The 19,936-nt window shown below is 33.0% G+C and overlaps 2 protein-coding genes across 2 annotated transcripts; both read right to left on the bottom strand.

Moving 5' to 3' along the window:
- Positions 1 to 1,514: 1,514 nt before the first annotated feature.
- Positions 1,515 to 8,666, bottom strand: LOC124845175 (uncharacterized). The gene is made up of 5 exons (XM_088106012.1): positions 8,308 to 8,666; positions 8,118 to 8,232; positions 7,924 to 8,038; positions 7,318 to 7,812; positions 1,515 to 2,151 (listed from the first exon to the last, which is right to left on the bottom strand). The coding sequence occupies exons 1-5, from the start codon at positions 8,406 to 8,408 to the stop codon at positions 1,949 to 1,951; spliced, it is 1,029 nt and encodes a 342-aa protein (XP_087962138.1). The 5' UTR covers positions 8,409 to 8,666; the 3' UTR covers positions 1,515 to 1,948.
- Positions 8,667 to 14,392: 5,726 nt separating this feature from the next.
- Positions 14,393 to 17,911, bottom strand: LOC124845174 (protein PHLOEM PROTEIN 2-LIKE A9-like). The gene is made up of 3 exons (XM_047322240.2): positions 17,776 to 17,911; positions 16,166 to 16,245; positions 14,393 to 14,851 (listed from the first exon to the last, which is right to left on the bottom strand). Exons 1-3 carry the CDS (start codon positions 17,824 to 17,826, stop codon positions 14,503 to 14,505), a joined length of 480 nt encoding a protein of 159 aa, XP_047178196.1. The 5' UTR covers positions 17,827 to 17,911; the 3' UTR covers positions 14,393 to 14,502.
- Positions 17,912 to 19,936: the final 2,025 nt, after the last annotated feature.

Raw genomic sequence — 19,936 nt, 5'->3', positions numbered from 1 at the left:
TTGGACAACAAAAGTTTGACACAATTTTGACAACGGCGACGTGGCAGCTGTGCATTGGCTCAGTGAATTGAAAACAAACCAGAAAAAACCCAAAATACCCCTCACCCCGGTTCACTGAGCCAATGCACAGCTGCCACGTCGCCGTTGTCAAAATTGTGTCAAACTTTTGTTGTCCAAATAACATTTTCCAATCTAAAATATCAAAATAAATGAAAAATATTTTAAGAAACACTAATTTAATTTCTAATACGTTTTACTCATTTTATTGTTTTACATATATACATACTATTCATTTTCACTAATATAAAATATAATTTGTTTTATATATACATAAAGCCAACCAAACCAACGAGTAAATCAACCTTGTCCCAACTTCAACCTGCCAAGTTGATACATAAGATAATTAATTAGTGGGCTAAATCTACTAACTCTTTTCACCATTTTTGGCATGTTAAGTGAATAAATCCAACAGATTCAATCTGCTTCAGTACACCAGAATTATCGTCACACGTTCGACACTGATCTTAATTATTAATTGCACGGTCTATCAGCTTTGCCTGTCTGTCTATAATTTTTCATTAGAATTGGAATTGGAGTTACACTCTGATAATACGAAAATCTGCATTAAAAGATTATGCATTTTAAGATAAGAAACTCCGGCTATAATTAAATAACAAATTAATTCAAAAAGCATCTACAGAACTTCACAGAAGTTTAATCATTTGCTGTGAGCAATTTTTCCAATGGTTTAACTGCATTGAATACATAAAAGCGCCTGCACTCTTACAGACCTATTGCCATTCCTGCACAGGATTTTCATTTGCATAAAAGTAGAGATTACTATTACCGTAGAGGCAGGAGTTGAATTCCATACAGGAACCAACCTCTGCTCCTGCAACTCTCAATATTCATTCTTAAATTATTGAGTTTGATGATCAAAAGCCCTGTGTCTTATCGGGCACAGTAGGAAATTTGAAATGCATCAATAATGAGTTATCAGATATTTATCTTTTATGATATAGAAACTCACGCTTCTACTAACACGACAGACTGATTGACTTCAAACATAACGTTGTCAATTACATTGGACAGTCTCAGTGTTAATGAGATCAAGTGTAAGAAAGAGCAAGAATATTGAATCTCTGATGTCGTCATACATCTAATTAATTCCTGTTAAGTATTACAAAAGTGAAAGTTTTCTTTTTTATTTTACTTTTATGATTCACCCGTTATAATGGAAAATGCACCTTATGGCCTCTTTCTCGGCTGATCATTTGCATTAAACATAATTCTGCAAAGCAAAGGCTTAACTGAAAAGTGATTCCAGTTAGCAGATTGAACTGATGACCATAAGAATTTAAGAGGTACAGATAGCATAAATATAGTACATCTGCCATGTTTGCCCCCCCAGTTTTTTAATTCAATCAGGCCACACATTAAGTTGGGGCATATAAACATTCATTAAGACATTTGTTTCTCTTTCCTTTCTCGAATTTGGCAATTTCTGAACCAAGTAGAACCAAAACAAAGCAAGCTAATATATACAGATCAATTTTGCAGCAATGATAGAGAAAATCAATACCACCTAATTTTTACATGCAGAGCTACAGACAGAGAATCCACGTGAGAGGACGAAACATCATGGATCAATTAAAATTGCAAAAGCATATATGCTACGACAAGAACGACAAACTACAAACCTGACCCAACAATTGTACCAGTAAACAGATTGGACGGAACCGTCATTGCCCGCAAAATTGCCCATCCCGTACCTAGAAGCGCATTGCCCTTCTGAAAAGTTGCCCCTGTTCTGATCACCCTCGACGTCATGGTATAAATGCATATTTGGTTTAACTTCTTTTGAAGAAATAATCACTTGTTATTTTATCAAGGAAACTAAAAAAGACAACTATGTTCCCCAAATGAAGCTTGTTCCCAAAGCATGCAACTAAATGGTACCATAACCAGTTCCTCTGGGGTAAAAACAGTAACCTTCATTGATCTGTTGAGATGAACGGCCAAATTTACTAGCCTCCTGAGAAACACTTAGCCTGACATCTTCTAAGCCATATGCCGAACTTGTTTTGTTAGTCTGCAAGCACACACCCAACCTCAAAGACAAATCACATTCCCCGGCTCGCGACTCCTCCTCTGATAGGTATAAGTTGCCTTGATTTCGAGGATCAAGGAGCCTCCTAGAATTAACAGAGAAAGATGATGAAAATTCTTCTTTTTTTTCTATTCATTTCAAGTTTGGGTATTTAACAATGTTCACGTTACCAATGATTGGCTACCCGTGAATTGTGGAAACAGAAAGCATCAATAACAGAAAGTACAGCTCAGCAAATATAGTGAATACTGACAAAATAGAAAATACTAGAAATCTTTCTACTTGGTGATGTAGTCCTGGAGATAATTTGGCATATTGTGCTCCCTACTAGGCCTCTCTCTCATATTTCCTCTGTTGTCATTGCTAGGCCCATTCAACACATCAGAATTTGGGCCAGAGCCTATATTGCTATCAATACCCACCACTGCAAAAGGCACCTTGTCCTCAAGGTGATAATCAGAAATGAGATCCGTCCAAGGCTCCCAAGTTGTATCCTCAGGTGCAAGTCCCTTCCATTGGACTAAAACAAGCTTAGTAGGTGGTGAGGTAGAAGAGTCCATTTTGGTGTCCATAATTGCAAGTGGCTCGATAATAGGCTTGTTATCTAGTGCCAGAGGAGGCAAACTGGTAGGGGTAGTTGGAAGGGGGCCCTTGTGCAGCTTTAAAAGAGAGCAGTGAAACACAGGGTGAATTTTTGAACTCGGAGGAAGATCGAGTTGATAGGCGACAGGGCCGATGCGAGCAGTGATGCGGAAGGGACCGTAGTAGCGCTTGGTTAACTTCGGGGTGGTAGGGGAATGAAGAGATCGTTGACGATATGGTCGTAAACGAACATAAACCCAATCGTCGACTTGGAAAGAGATATCTCTGCGTTGACGATCTGCTATTGCTTTCATGGTCAGTTGTGCTTTCTCGAGCTTCGCACGCAACTGATCAAGAAGAACTTGGCGAGATGTAAGTAAGGAATCAACTGCCTCCACCGAAGAGGATCCTGTTAAATAAAAAGGAATAGAGGGAGGAGGTTTGCCAAAGGTAATATGGAAAGGAGAGGTCCCAGTAGCAGAGTGGATTGAAGTATTATAAGACCATTCAGCAAGGGAAATGTATTTGCCCCAGTGGGAAGGATGGTCGTGCACAAAAGAGCGGAGATACTGTTCCAAAATGCGATTGAGAACTTCAGTCTGCCCATCAGTTTCGGGATGGTACGATGTACTCATACGCAACTTTGTACCACATAAACGAAACAATTCACGCCAGAATCTGCTAATAAAAATCGGATCACGATCCGAAACCAGACTACGTGGGATGCCATGGTGCTTGCAAACCATGTCCATGAAGAGTTGGGCAACTTTAAATGCAGTGAAATGAGTGGGAAGAGTACCAAAATGAGCACCTTTAGAGAACCGATCAACAACCACAAGAATTACAGAATGGCCCAAGGAAGGAGGTAATCCAGTGATGAAATCTAAAGAAAGATCCTCCCAAGTGTCATGTGGAAGTGGTAGGGGCTGTAATAAACCAGCTGGTTTCTGAGTTTCATATTTGGTCTGCTGACAGATGGAACACTGAGAGACGAAAGTATGAACAATTGAACGCATACCTTTCCAAAAGAAGTTGCCCTGAATACGTGCCATAGTTTTGGATAGGCCCATATGACCCCCCAAGGGTGTAGTGTGGTATTCTTCCAAAAGAAGAGGGATAAAAGGATTGTCGTGATTTAACCATATCTTGCCATCATACAAGAGAAGATCATTATGAATACTGTAAAGAGGGAAAGAAGCAGGGTCGCGTCGCACCTTAGCCAACAGTGAAACAAAGTCAGGGCTGTCTTGAAGAGATTGGCGTAATCTATCCAAGAAAATGAAGCGAGGCATAGAAAGGATGAAAAAGTGACTCTGCACAGTATCAGTGGGGCGAGAAAGGGCATCCGCAACCACATTATGTTTTCCTGCTCTATACTGTATGGTATAGTCGTAACCCAACAACTTGGAAAGATAAACTTGCTGCTCAGGAGTCTGAATCAATTGGGACATTAGCTCCTTAAGACTACGGTGGTCCGTGAGGATAACAAAGGGATGGCCTAATAAGTATTGGCGCCATTTCTTCACAGCGGAGGTGATGGCATGTAATTCACGGACATAAGTGGAAGAACGAAGTAGTCTAGGGCAGAAGGGCTTGCTGAAGAATGCAATAGGATGATCATGTTGCATCAGGACGGCACCCATAGCAGAACCCGATGCATCGGTCTCAAGTTGAAAAGGGAGCTTGAAATTCGGAAGGGCCAGAACCGGGGCTTCGGTCATTGCCTTCTTGAGCTGATCAAAAGCGGATTGGGCAGCAGAGCACCAGTTGAAGCTATTTTTTTAATAAAGTTGTCAATGGAGCAGCGATAGAAGCGTATCCCTTGATGAAACGACGATAAAATCCTGTCAAACCAAGAAAGCCACGTAAAGCCTTTAAGGTTGTTGGGGAGGGCCATTGTACCATGGCTTGAATTTTTGAAGGATCAGCGGCCACCCCTTGTGCCGATACAATGTGGCCCAAATATTCAAGTTGCTGTTGAGCCAAAAGGCACTTGGAACCTTTGAGGAAAAATTGACCCTGAAGTAAGGTTTGAAAAGTGCGCTCCAGATGGTCTAAGTGGGCCTCCCAGGTGGTGCTATAAACCAAGATATCGTCGAAGAAAACGATGACGAATTTGCGAAGAAATGGCTTTAACAATTCATTCATAGTTGCTTGAAAAGTAGAGGGGGCGTTGCAAAGGCCGAAAGGCATGACCCGAAACTCGTAATGGCCCATGTGAGTGCGGAAAGCAGTTTTATGAATATCAGCCTCGTGCATTCGGATTTGATGGAATCCCTGGCGAAGATCCAACTTGGAGAACCACTTTGCACCACCTAATTCATCCAAAAGTTCATCAATAGTAGGTAAAGGAAATTTATCCTTCACAGAGATGGAATTTAGGGCTCGAAAGTCCACACAAAATCTCCAACTACCATCCTTTTTTTAACAAGTAAGACCGGAGAGGAAAAAGGGCTGTGACTTGGTTGTATTAGCCCTGTGTGTAGGAGTTCCTCAATTTGTTTCTCAATCTCGCACTTTTGAAAATGAGGGTAGCGGTAAGGGCGCACCGTGACAGGAGAAGAGTGGGGCAAAAGATGTATATGATGGTCGGTTGGGCGTGTTGGGGGTAAAGAGGTGGGGGAAATGAAGAGTGATTGGTATTTGTGGAGTATAGAGGAGAGGTGGGGATGTGTGTGAGTAGGAAGGGTAACTGTAGATGGTTGAGATGGAAAATATGTGGGTGAAAGCTGGATATGGAAATAAGCTGCTGCAGAGTTGGTCTCGTAAATACGTTTGAGTTGAGGGGCGGAAATGTGTTGAGGTCCAGAAGGTGAGGTTGCACTTAATTCAACTGTACGGCCCTCTCTGTCGAAACGCATGGTCAACTGAGAATAGTCAGTCACTATTGGGCCCAAGGTTTTAAGCCATTGGATGCCCAATACTACATCTGCACCGCTGATGGGTAAAACATGAAGATCAACAGTGAAAATATGGCCCTGTATGGAAATTGGAACAGCCGAACAAAATTGGTGGCATTCAATAACACTACCATTGCCAACCATCACCTTTAGTGTGGGGTGGGTTGCAGTGGTAAGTTAAGGAACTTAGCTACACGGTCTTGGATGAAGTTGTGAGTGCTGCCGCCATCCACAAGAATAGTTACTTGCTTCTTTGAAATGAGGCCCAAAAGACGAAGGGCTTCTGGTGCCGTTAAACCTGAAAGTGCATTGAAGCTAATTTGGGCTGAAGAGAGCTCATTGTGTATATCTTGGGCAAGGAGAGGATCCGGGTCAGGAGCTGCCAAAGAATCAGAAAGGGTAGTGTTATCAACCTCTGTTTCCTCCGCAACCAAAAGAAAGAAACGTGCCTTGCATTTGTGGCCAGGGTGGAACTTTTCGTCGCAGTTGTAACACAAGCCTTTCTCACGACGAGCTAACATTTCCTCATGAGAGAGCTTTTTGTAGTTGGTCTTGGAAGGAGTGGGTAGCAGAGGGGAGGAAGAGCGCCCTGAGGCGGTGGCAGAGAAGTGGAAATCGGGGAGGGCTGAAACGAAAAGCGATTCCGGGGACCTTTTCTCAGGTCATGAAATTTATCTTCTTGCAACTTAGCCAAGGCAGCAGCCTGTGTAAAGGTTAGTGGTTGCAAAGCCAAAACCTCCCGTTTGATCTCAGGAGAAAGACCCGAAATAAAACAGCTTAACAAAAATGAAGGGGGAAGACCCACAACTCTACTAGCCAATCGTTCAAATTCAGTAAGGTAATCATTAACCGTACCGCTTTGTGTGAGCTTGAACAGAAGGCCACGAGGATCCTCATAGTAAGAAGGAGCAAAACGAGTTTCCAGGGCTTGAAGGAAATTGTGCCAAGACGGAATCAGGCCATTTTTGTGAACCCACTGGAACCAGCTGAGGGCGGCGCCGTCCATGTAAAAGGAAGCCACTTTGAGTCGATCCTCTTCGGGCGTAGAGTGGTACTCAAAGAATTGGGTGATCTTGAAGATCCAACCGGTAGCATCATGACCATCAAATCGGGGAACCTCGAGCTTCATGTGAGGTTTGAAGGAAGTTGAAGATGGTGAGGATGGGGATTGGGTTTGAGGGTTGATGATGTCGGTCTGGGAGAGGTGAGCAATGATGGAGTCGAGCTTGGTGTTGAGTTCATTTTGGGAGGTGGTGAGGGCGGACTGATTTTGGGTGAGGCGGAGAATTGCATCGTCAATGGTTTTAGAGCGTGTGTTGTGTTCGGCCATGGGAAGAGGAGCAATGAAAGCACCAAATTGATAGGTATAAGTTGCCTTGATTTCGAGGATCAAGGAGCCTCCTAGAATTAACAGAGAAAGATGATGAAAATTCTTCTTTTTTTTCTATTCATTTCAAGTTTGGGTATTTAACAATGTTCACGTTACCAATGATTGGCTACCCGTGAATTGTGGAAACAGAAAGCATCAATAACAGAAAGTACAGCTCAGCAAATATAGTGAATACTGACAAAATAGAAAATACTAGAAATCTTTCTACTTGGTGATGTAGTCCTGGAGATAATTTGGCATATTGTGCTCCCTACTAGGCCTCTCTCTCATATTTCCTCTGTTGTCATTGCTAGGCCCATTCAACACATCAGAATTTGGGCCAGAGCCTATATTGCTATCATCCTCCGCAACACTTACAGCAGGTTCTTTCACAATTCTGTTCGGAGAACAATGGACTCTACCACAGTACAAGTTCCGCAACGGATCCATTCTAGATGGCTCCAAGGCTGGACTAATGACGGGTCTGCCAACAAAGATTGTATCAGAGTAAGTGTTCCCTAGGTTGTTGATCCGCAGTCGAGGCTGTTGGGCTTCAAAACCATAACACAATGGGTAAACCGAACCCAAGTTCAATGAGGGGTTACTTTGCACTGCCAAGGGTTGGTGATGGTGAACAGCAGCAAAGTTGTTCAATAAAGAGTAGTTATTTAGGCTGGTCTGGTGGCTGGAATCCGACACTGGAAAAAAGGCTAAAGCATTGCTAGAAGCAACAGATTCGGGAGAAACAGAACAAGGGTATTGTTGATTCCTCGATGTAAGGTAAGTCCTGGAGTTATTGTGCCTATCACTTCTTGATGTTCTCTCTGGGTTGCAACCAAGGTAAAGTGCAGCTAACAGAATAAAAAAAACAAAAAAAAGCGCTCAAATTTATAATTCCTATATGACACAGGCAGACTCCGAAAATTTTCAAAGGAAATGTGAGAGGAAATTTTTTGTAGCACCTTCGATACATGGTGGCATAAGCTTGCCGGTCTCGTTGGTTTCTTCTCTGCGAATGATAGTGTTGATGGCATCGTTGAGGCGGTCGAGGAGCGTGTCGGGGTTAAGGTACTCTGCCTAAGGAAAGGAAAAGAAAAAATAAAGAAAAAGATCTAAGAAAATGTGACATGCATTTGGTGGAAACAGAGAGAACAACCTCTGAATTGGCTTTGGAGTAGATGATTTCTTCGGCTCTGAGGACAACGACGGGAAGCTTCTGCTGCCACTCCTTGTTGTTCTTAGTAGAGGGAGAGTGAAACTCATTGGCGACCCTAATCGAACAGGTGAGGCGCGGTTAGGAATCGGAGGGAAGGAATAGAGCATTAAAGAGAAGAAAGAAAAAGAACCTGAAAATTTGTCGAATGAGGGAACCTCTGATGGGTTGGTGGCGGTCGCTGTGCCAAGCTCTCCTCATGCACTCGTATGGTCTTGGGCCTGGCCTGGGCATCTTGAAGAGGGTGGAAAGTGGAAAGAAAAGAAAAGAAAGAAAGGAAAATAAGCGTGTGTTTGTGTTTTTGCGTTGTGTTGTTGGTTGAGAGAACCGAGGTAATATAGTAGTTGATTCTACCTAGGTTTTGGTGCGATGTGTCTCAAACTTTAGGTCTTGCCTGTAATGGCATAGTTTTGGTCGTGTAGTAGGAGGAGGAAAGAAAGGAGAGAGCACCTTTCTCATTTTCTTTCTCTGACAAATTTAAAAGGTTAATTTGGGTTGTTATGTTTTTTCCTTTTAATTATGTTTTGTGTAGTGCCAAGGGGGGGCTCGGGGGGTCAGACCACGCCTGTTGTGAAAAGGAGACGGCTTCGGTTAACGTCAAAAGGTACCTCCTGGACATTAAACTCCATTCAAATCTCTCTCTCTCTCTCTCCTTTCACTTTAACTTAACACTATCATTTTTAACTATTTTTATTTTTATTTTATCTTTTTTATTATAGACCAAAAAACTTATTTTTCTATTTTAACAGCCTTTTTATTTCCTTTTAATACAAACATGTCAAATAATTACTCTGAATTTTCCTTTTATTGTTTCATTATCATGGCCAGCTGTGGCTCATTCGTACACCCAAAACAATACAAGATGACAAAACTTATCCAATATCAACTTAGTTATTAAAAAGTATAAAGCTAACCAAAAGGATCTGGTTTAGCTTTTCGCATATATAATCTTTACAGCTCTTTGCTTTAAATCCATTTTTTTATTTATTCATTTAATGAATGGTATATGTTGTTTCGAGATTAATTTTATATCTGAATAAACTTGTTTTGACTTTGAAATGTGTGAAATGACTCTGTTATATTCAGTTACTTAATTAAGTAAACTAAAATAACCTTTTTCGATCAAATAAATTGATACAAAGATTAATTTGATTTAAAATTGAACAAAATGCTTATAATAATAATAATTGAAGACATTAAATGAAACTAGATTTAATCTAGAAATAGTAAAAAAACTAAAATTTCTCAAAATAAAGATTGAAAAAAAGAAAAATGATTTCAGCTTCCAGCAACTAGAATATACTTTGTATACAACAATGAAACAGTGAAAAGGGAATAAGAGATTCATGTTCAACTTAATTTCAACTCCCAACACCTTTTCCTACAAATAGTTACCTTTCACTGATAGAAATTGATACTCTTCCATTAAATAAAAAACTTCTAGAAAATGATTATAAAAGAGAAACTAGGTTATTTATAAATTAAAATTAATCTATACACAGATTTAAAGAAATTATTTGAAAATTTCTACCAATTAATTTCTGCAAAAGTTAATTTTACACTTTTTCTTTTGCTAAAAACTTATATGAAAGTTCAAACATATTTAAAAATAAAAATAAATTATAATAGGCATAAATAGATAATTATATGATAACTAATCCAACATAATGTTAATACTGTACAGACATCTTTCATGTTTATTTCATTGTGTTGTAAAAATTATTTCTATCTTATATTTAGCAATAAAATTTTGTATAAATCATGTCTTTTAATACTGTCTTGAAGGATGTGCTAAAGTTATTATAGACCACCAATCATCTTAAGAGACTTCTGTATCAATTTTGGAAGGATTTTTTTTTATATAGTTCTGTGTCTTGAAGGATGTGCTAAAATTATTCTAGACCACCAATCATCCTGACACGTCTCTGTATCAACTTTGGAAAGATTATCTTCCTCATATGGTCCTGTGTTTTAAAGGATGTGCTAAAGTTATTTTAGACCATCAATCATCCTGACACGCCACTGTATCAGCTTTGGAAGGATTATCTTCCTCGTATGGTCTTGTGTCTTGAAGGATGTGCTAAAGTTATTCTAGACCACCAATCATCCTAACACGTCTTGTATCAACTTTGGAAGGATTATCTTTCTCATATGGTACTATGTTTTACTTTGTTATGAATAAAAGCTCTTTGATCTAAGTTTGTTAAGTAAAGCTAGCTATGGAGAATATGTAATGCATCTTTATATTTAGGGGTGTATAGACATGATGTTAATATTGTACAATTTGAACATCTTTTATGTTTATTTTATTGTGTTGTAGAAAATATTTCTATCTCATATTTATCAATACAATTTTGTATAAATCATGTCTTTTAATACTGTCTTAAAGGATGTGTTAAAGTTATTATAGACCATCAATCATCCTAACATGCCTCTATATCAACTTTGGAAGGATTATCTTTCTCATGATCCTATGTCTTGAAGGATGTGCTAAAGTTATTTTAGAGCATCATTCATCCTGACACGTTTCTGTATCAACTTTGAAAAGATTATCTTTCTTATATGGTCCTATGTTTTACTTTAGTATGAATAAAAACTCTCTGATTTAGGTTTGTTAGGTTAAGCAAAGAGAGGATTAGTAATTATTTTCTCATTCCACTCATATCAATTGGAAATAATTTGCAAAAGAAAAATGAATGTATGATATAGAAATGCCTTGTTTCAATTACTAATTTCTTTTAATGATTAACCTCATAAAATGAGTTTATTACATATAACAACAATTATCTGTAAAATTATTGTTTGCCTACACAAAACGATTGAAGCTGTCACTAAAAATATTTGATTTTCGATAATAATTTTATTAACAAAACCGAAGAATCATCAAAAGGAAACTTTTAATCACCAATAAAAGAAATCCCTAACTTTAATTAAAAAGGTTTTAACCGTCATTAATTTTTTTTTTTTGAGGTTCATGCCTTATGAAAATAATAAAAAAAGTAAAAGTTAATGGCAGCTTGTGTAATCAACATCGTAAAAAGAAAATTAAGAATTACCTTTTCATTTTCCACTGTAATATCTCCACAAAGATCTCACACTCACAAGTAATCAAGAAAATTTGTAGACTAAAATAAATTCAACAGTTTAGTAATAAAAATTATTTAGATATGAATGATTTATAAAGATATGTCGTTACCAATACTAATTTTATTTAATCAATAATCTCTAGAAACGAGTTCATTACACTAAAACATTTTACTTTAGTTTGGACTAACGAATGACCCTCACGTCTTCTAAATTAAGGAGTCTTCTTAATTTTAGTTTATCCTAATAACTGAACCTTTCATATCAAAGTCCATTTCCTTGTCTTTGACCTTCATCAATAATTCTTTATTATTATTTTTTATCAATAAATGATATTTTATTAATAAAGAAAGGACTTAAATTTACAACCTTTTTCACATTATTCAAATAATTCCATACTTATATTCAAATAATTTAAACTGATGAAACTCACCATAAATTGTATGATTGCATTATAAGAAATAGAAGCGATAGGATAAAAAGTAGAGTGAGAAGAAGTTGTTTTAAAGTGGAAAAAGGTAAAGTAGAGATTTTCGAAAGAAAAAGATTTAAAATAGAATATTTATTACAGATATAAGTATGGAATTATTTGAATAATGTGTGGTACAGAGAATACACATAACAAGAAGGTGATGAAGTTATGACAGAGGATCTTTACAGCTCTTTGCTTTAAATCGATTTTTGTTTATTTATTTAATGAATGGTATATGTTGTTTCGAAATTAATTTTATATCTGAATAAACTTGCATTTAACTTTGAAATGTGTGAAATGATTATGTTATATTCAGTTATTTAATTAAGTAAATTAAAATAACTTTTTTCAATCAAATAAATTGATACAAAGATTAATTTAATTTAAAATTGAACAAAATATTTATAATAATAATAATTGAAGACATTAAATGAAACTAGATTTAATCTAGAAATAGTAAACCAACTAAAATTTCTCGAAATAAAGATTGAAAAAAAGAAAAATGATTTCAACTCCCAGCAACTAGAATATACTTTGGGATTCAACAATAAAACAGAGAATAAGAGATTCATGTTCAACTTAATTTCAACCCCCAACACCTTTTCCTACAAATAGTTACCTTTCACCGATAGAAATTGGTACCTTATTATTTATCGGGTGTTGTAGATACTCTTCCATTAAATAAAAACTTCTAGAAAATGATTATAAAAGAGAATCTATGTTATTTATAAATTAAAATTAATCTATACACAGATTTAAAGAAATTATTTGAAAATTTCTACCAATTAATTTCTGCAAAAGTTAATTTTACACTTTTTCTTTTGCTAAAAACTTATATGAACATCTTTGTTCAAACATATTTAAAAATAAAAATAAATTATAATAGGCACAAATATAATTATATGATAAGTGATCCAACATAATGTTAATAGTGTACAATTTGAGACATCTTTCATGTTTGTTTTATTGTGTTGTAAAAAATATTTCTATTTCATATTTATCAATAAAATTTTGTATAAATCATGTCTTTTAATACTGTTTTGAAGGATGTGCTAAAGTTATTATACACCACCAATCATCTTAACAGACATCTGTATCAATTTTGGAAGTTGTATCAATTTTGGAAGGATTATATTTCTCATATGGTCCTATGTCTTGAAGGATGTGCTAAGGTTATTCTAGACCACCAATCATCCTCACACGCCTCTGTATCAACTTTAGAATGATTATCTTTCTCATATAATATTATGTTTTACTTTGGTATGAATAAAAGCTCTCTGAAATAAGTTTGTTATATTAAGCTAGCTATAGAGAGTATGTAATGCATCTTTATATTTAGGGGTGTATAGACATAATGTTAATATTGTACAATTTGAACATCCTTGATGTTTATTTTATTGTGTTGTGGAATATATTTCTATCTCATATTTACCAATAAAATTTTGTATAAGTCATGTCTTTTAATACTGCCTTGAAGGATGTGTTAAAGTTATTATAGACTACCAATCATCTTAACAGACTTTTCCATATGATCCTGTTTCTTGAAGGATGTGTTAAAGTTATTCTAGACCACTAATCATCCTGACACGCCTCTGTATCAACTTTAAAAGATTATCTTCCTATATAGTCCTATATTTTACTTTAGTATGAATAAAAGCTCTCTCATCTAAGTTTGTTAGGTTAAACAAAAAAGAGAGTTAATAACTTTTTTCACATTTCACCCTATTTTATTTACCTATTTTCTTTAGAAAAACCCCACACTCTTCCACTCATATCAATTGGAAATAATTTATAAAAGAAAAATAATACACGATATAGAAATGCTTGTTTCAATTACTAATTTTATTTAATGATTTTATTACGTATAACAACAATTATCAGTAAAATCATTGTTTACCTACACACAATTATTGAAGTTGTCACTAAAAATATTTGATTTTCGATATTAGTTTTATTAACAATAACCGAAGAATCATCATCAAAGGAAATTTTTAATCACCAATAAAAGAAATCTCAAACTTTAATTAAAAAGATTTTAACCGTCATTAATTTTTCTTTTGACGTTCATGCCTTATGAAAATAATAAAAAAAAATTAAAAGTTAATGCTAGCTTGTGTAATCAACATCGTAAAAAGAAAATTATGCATTACTTTTTCATTTTCTTCCACTGTATTATCTCCACAAAGATCTCACACTCACAAGTAATCAAGAAAATTTGTAGAATAAAATAAATTAAAAGTTTAGTAATAAAAATTATTTAGATATGAATGATTTATAAAGATATGTCGTTACCAATACTAATTTTATTTCATCAATAATCTCTAGAAACGAGTTCATTACACTAAAACATTTTATTTTAGTTTGGACCAACGAAGGAGCCTCACATCTTCTAATAACTGAACCTTTCATATCAAAGTCAATTTGCTTGTCTTTGACCTTCATCGATAATTCTTTATTATTATTTTTTATCAATAAATAATATTTTATTAATAAAGAAAGGACTTAAATTTACAACCTTTTTCACATTATTTTTTAAACTGATGAAAGTAACCATAAATTGTATGATTGCATTATAAGAAATAGAAGCGATAGGATAGAAAGTAGAGTGAGAAGAAGTTGTTTTGCAGAGGAAAAAGGTAAAGTTGATTTGAAAAAGTAGAGATTTTCGAAAGAAAAAGATTTAAAATAGAGTATTTATTACAGATATAAGTATGTAATTATTTGAATAATGTGTGTGGTGCAGAGAGTACACATAACAAGAAGGTGATGAAGTTATGGCAGAGGTTGGACCACAGCTTTGATAATTTCAAGGCCTCCCTTCCATTTTCCGCTCCAGACTTCATAAAGTCCAAAATGAAGATCCGATGGGACGTCCACACGAATCTCAAGTCGTTCGTAGGGAATGACGATGTTCTGACAATGATTTAGCTTGTTTGCTTTAAACTTATATTTTCCGTTTCTACCGATTTTAGCCATCACAAGAACATCTGTGCCCTTCCATCCAAATCCATCTGCTTTAACGTTAACCTCAAATGAAACAGAATATGTCGCTGCTTTTGTTATGTTTACCACCCCGGATACCTCCAGCCATGAAACTTGTATAAGTTCCGCAGGACCGTTCCTGAAATCATTATACTTTCCTTCAACCTCTCCTCAAAATTAACCTCTATGTGTCTATCATGCTTCTTAGAAAATAACTTTAATTTCATTTTTGTAAAAAAAAATTATCTGAACATTAATATTAAATTAACGTTAATGTCTTTTAAAATTATTATGTGTTAAAATTTGAATTTGTCACCTTTTAAAATTTGAGTTATTTACGTTTTAAAATATGTTAAAATAAGAGAGATTACAAAAGAAAAGATAATTCAAATCTTAATATGTAACCTTTCTGAATAGTATTATTGTTAATTTAAGACATGGAAATATTTTTATGATGAAATATGTTTTTATTCTTTTAGTAAAAATTGAAATTAATTTTTATTCAAAATTTTAGTCTAATTTAATTTCTTAACCTTAAAAATTTGGATTTAACTATTTTAATCAAATTTTATTAAATTTATTTACCGTTTCAAATCTCTTTCTCAACTGATATTGAATAAAAAGTGTATCAAACAAAATAAACAAAACATTTGAGTTGTTTACTCCTATATTTTTTTTTCAATGTTAGTTAAGAAACATGTTTAAAAAATCTTAAATATTCTTCACAAAATTTAGTTAAAATAACTAAATTTACACAATTATAAATATTATACTAAATTAATCCAAAGTTTTGACAAAAAAACTAATTCTATTTTTTATAAAAAAGTTAATAAATCAAAATTATATTTAACCATCTTTACATTAAAAACTCAATTGACTCAATTAAATTAAAATGAATTAAAATATAAATATTATTACTAATTAAGTCTAAAAGTAAATATAACTTGAATCTTCATAATTATAAATTTAATGATAGCTTACATATTTTAAACCTCATAGTTTGGTTGAAAACATAAATGATGAAATCATAATGAAAAAAAAATTGAAAACAAAAATATTGAAAGAAGTATAATAATTATAATGGTGATTCTTAAAAAGGTTAAGTATATTTTTTATTTCTAACCTATTATGAATAATTGTATTTTATTTTTAAATTAAATTATAAGGTATTTCATCCAACTCACATAAAATTAACCCAAATACAAGACTAAATACTTTATAACATTTAGAAGAAACACAGCTTTTTATATATATATATATATATGTATGTATATATATATATATATATGTATGTATATATATATATATGTATGTATATATATATATATATGTATGTATATATATATATTATATATTATATATATATATATATATATATAATATATATATATATATATATATATATATAACCATTCTTAAATAACAACGTAGTTGATATGATGACAATACTCACTCTGGTATTTTCCAGTATCGAGAATCATTTCCCCAAATAATGTTGAGTCCTCTGGGAAGTATTACGAACTTGTCGCCATCCTGCACATTGTTATTAGTTAAATATCTTTATTACATATATCAAATATTTATTTTTTTTCTTATATTTCTCATCTTATCATTATATATATTTTATAGATTTATAATCTTTTGTTTTCTCTAAGTATATCTCAAGTGTTCATGGATATTGTAGATGTGCATGAATAATTTTTATATAGTTAGAAACTTGAATATTAGACCTGTAAAAAAATAGTCACAATCCACGGGCTAATTTGGCCCACCACGGATTTGAGTCGGGTTGTGTTTGAAAAAATTGTATTTTTTATGCGGGTCAGATTCCAACTCGGCTCATTTAAACCCGTCTTATGCGGATTAAACCCGTGGTGGGTCGGGTTGGCCCATCAACCCACCTACCTAATTTTATTATATTAAAATTTAATTTTAATTTTATAAAAAAATATTTATTATTTTGTTTTTACTTGAAAGTTTTATTTAAGTTTCTTATTTTCAAAATTAATTAAACATGTGAAATTTAGGAATGAAATTGGTTTAGATTTAAATTATAGAAAATTTGTAATTCTTTTTATTTAAAAAGAAATTGTAATTAAGTGAGCCAGTAAACCAATCCGTCCGTGGTAGGTCGGATCAGGTTCGAATTTTTCAAGCTCGCTAATAAATAAGTCGGGTTAAATTGTTCACTAAATAACCAATTCGTGGTGGATCAGGCCGAATCAGGCCAGGTCCGGCCGAATAGCCCGTTTTCACAGTCATATTGAATATTGATTTCAGGTTTATGTATCAAATGAGTGTCTGTTTTTGGTACGAGGAAAACAGTTAATTTTAATTTTGTATACGAAAATTGATTTCAGTTTCAGTACTTGCATTAAAATATAAAAATATTCCTTTTGTGTTTTATAAAAAAATTGAAAGTAGAAAATAATATAGCAATATCATGGTTTACCTTTATAACTCAAGGAAAAAAACCGGTCTGAGTATCACTAAAAACTTTTAGGCACACAAATAAAAGAAAAAAATACTAAACAAATTTTTATATAACAAAAAATAATAGTTTTGTAAATAAAAAAATGTTTTCTGAAAGAAATTACACTAAAGAGAATTAGAGAAATTTCTTAGATTAATTATTGATATAGTTGATAGATAATAGCCCCTTCCCATAACTAGTTATTTGCATTCGATTATGACATATTGTTCCTTCTATCAGAAAATATAAGTAGCAAGAAAAACTATTTTCTTAACAAACTGATTTACTATTGTACACATAAATTCTTGTTCCAAAAAACATTTCATGTTGCTCATCCTAAATTTTTAGTTTGTGAGTATATATATATATATATATTTTGGGTCTATAGAGAAGAGATTCACTAGCAGACTCAACATCAATAAAATATTAATCTAATTATATAAAAAATTGACACCAATTTCAATATAAGAAACATATTAACAAATCTTATATTTATATAATACTTTACTTCATCATTTCACAATTTTAATTCTACCAATATATATATATATATATATATAATGACTGGAAAAGAAAACATATATACTTGCCTTTGTTATGTAGTTCTCGTCAGAGGTGTGATGAGGCTTCTTGAAAGGCATTGTAGAAAATCTGCAAAAAAAAAAGTTATTTGTTATGGATAGTTTCTGTGAGCGAAGAAGAAGTGAGGGAGTTTATATAGATAAGAAGGAAGAGAAAGAGAATAAATTAATATTATAGAAATTGAAGAGAAGAAGAATAAAGTTGAATTCGATGGAGAAAAAAAGGAAGGAATAATAGAACAAGTTGAACACAAGAAAGAAAATGGCATCAACTTTTTAAAAGAGCCTATCAATAATACTTTTTTTCGAATAAAAGAATAATAACCGTCTACGTACGATGCATCATAATCACTTTTTATTTATTTATTTACACTAATCACCTAAATAACTTTCAATTAAGAATATAATCTTTTTGAAGTTTTTATAAATTTAAAGTAACATTACAAAATTATTTTCAACCGTATGGAAAATTGAGCACTCAGGGAATCTTCAATAACTTTTATTTATACTTTTCATTCAATAGGAGTGTGAAAACTTTTAAGCATATAAAGTATATAAGAATAAAACTGACATTCTGTATTAATTATTTTTTTTACAGTTTTCACAAAGATTCTTTTGATGTGTAGGAAAGCATTTCATAAATCATCATTTATTCATATATCTCACCTTGCATTATCCAACGACACAAACTATAAACTGCAAAATTTTAAAACACAATTCAATATTCTAATTTTTTATATTTATTGTTTTTCATAAACTTTCATGTTCAAGTTTGTCTATGTTCACTTAGATATGTAAATATGTACTAAACGTATTTTATGCAATATTAAATAATTCATAATTTATTGTCAAAAACACTTCATTTGTAAAGAATCATGATGTTTTGTGTATATAAATAATGGGTATGGTAATCCGTCCATTTGGTTAATAATAATTAATAAGTATTGAATTTTACAAAATTTTATAGTTAGTTGTGATATTAGAGATGAATTATGATTTCAATAACAATTAAAATTATTTTATTTTATTTAGAAGATAAAAATGTTCATAAATATTATACTGATAGATAAAACATATTGAAACAAAAATATATTATTTATAAATATTAAAACAAATGTTAATAACATGGATAAAATTGTTAATACTTTTTTTTAAAACTATGTAAATATTAGATGATATGGTGTTTCTTATTTACAAAATGTCATATTATATTAACATACATTAATATCTTTATTAAATTAACAAATATCTTATTATTAGAAGATATTTCATCAAACATTTGATTATTTAAAAAATTAATCTTAAAAAGTGCATTACAATCAATAATCATTAATTAGTGGAGTTAATTATTTCAAATTTTACTAGTAGTAAAATCAATGATCATTAATTACCTTAAACAACATCTTTAGGGGACTGTTTAGCATTCTCTATAAATTATATCATTATACGCTTAAAACATATTCATATTTTATAATTTGTTGTTAAAAAACACACTCAGAGGGTTAGACTTTACTCTAACAAATGTCCTTCAAAAGAAAACACAAGTTCAAGATGAAGCTTATAACAAGAGATAAATTCAATTTTATTTCAATAAAAATTCTAATACAACAAACCAATTTTCGTACCATTATTTTTAAAACATTAGTGTTTTAAATACTATAATGGACATTTAATATAAACGGTACTTTTAACATTTATCTAAAACAAAACTGTTTAGAATTTCTCGTCAAAATAAAAAACATGAATTTATATGAAAAATAGAGTTCGGCCTCGAAGCCATACTGCTTTAAACTCAGAGAGAGTTTAACCATGAGGTCAAATTACTTTAAAGCTTAGATAAAGCTCAATCATGAGACCATAATTATTTTGAAGCTTAGATAAGAACTCAATCACAAGGGCAAAATTACTTTGAAATCCAATTAAGAGCTTGGTCATGTGGCCGAAATTGCTTTAAATCCTAAAGAAAGCTTGACCCCGATGTTAGATTGTATATTAGAACTCAACCCTAAGACCAATCCACCTATAAAGCATGATTGAATGACCTAATTATATCATGAACTCGGCCTCGAGGCCAATCCACCTACAAAACATGATCGAATAGCCTAACTATGAACTCGACCGAATAGCCAACCCGTTTGCAAGTCATGCAAGTCAACCCAAACCAAACTTC

This window comes from Vigna umbellata, chromosome 2, assembly GCF_029865625.1.
Source record: "Vigna umbellata cultivar VRB3 chromosome 2, Vumbellata_1.0, whole genome shotgun sequence".
Taxonomy (NCBI): Eukaryota; Viridiplantae; Streptophyta; class Magnoliopsida; order Fabales; family Fabaceae; genus Vigna; species Vigna umbellata.
The sequence above is the reverse complement of the archived record's forward strand: the minus strand, read 5'-3'. Positions and strand labels throughout refer to the sequence as shown.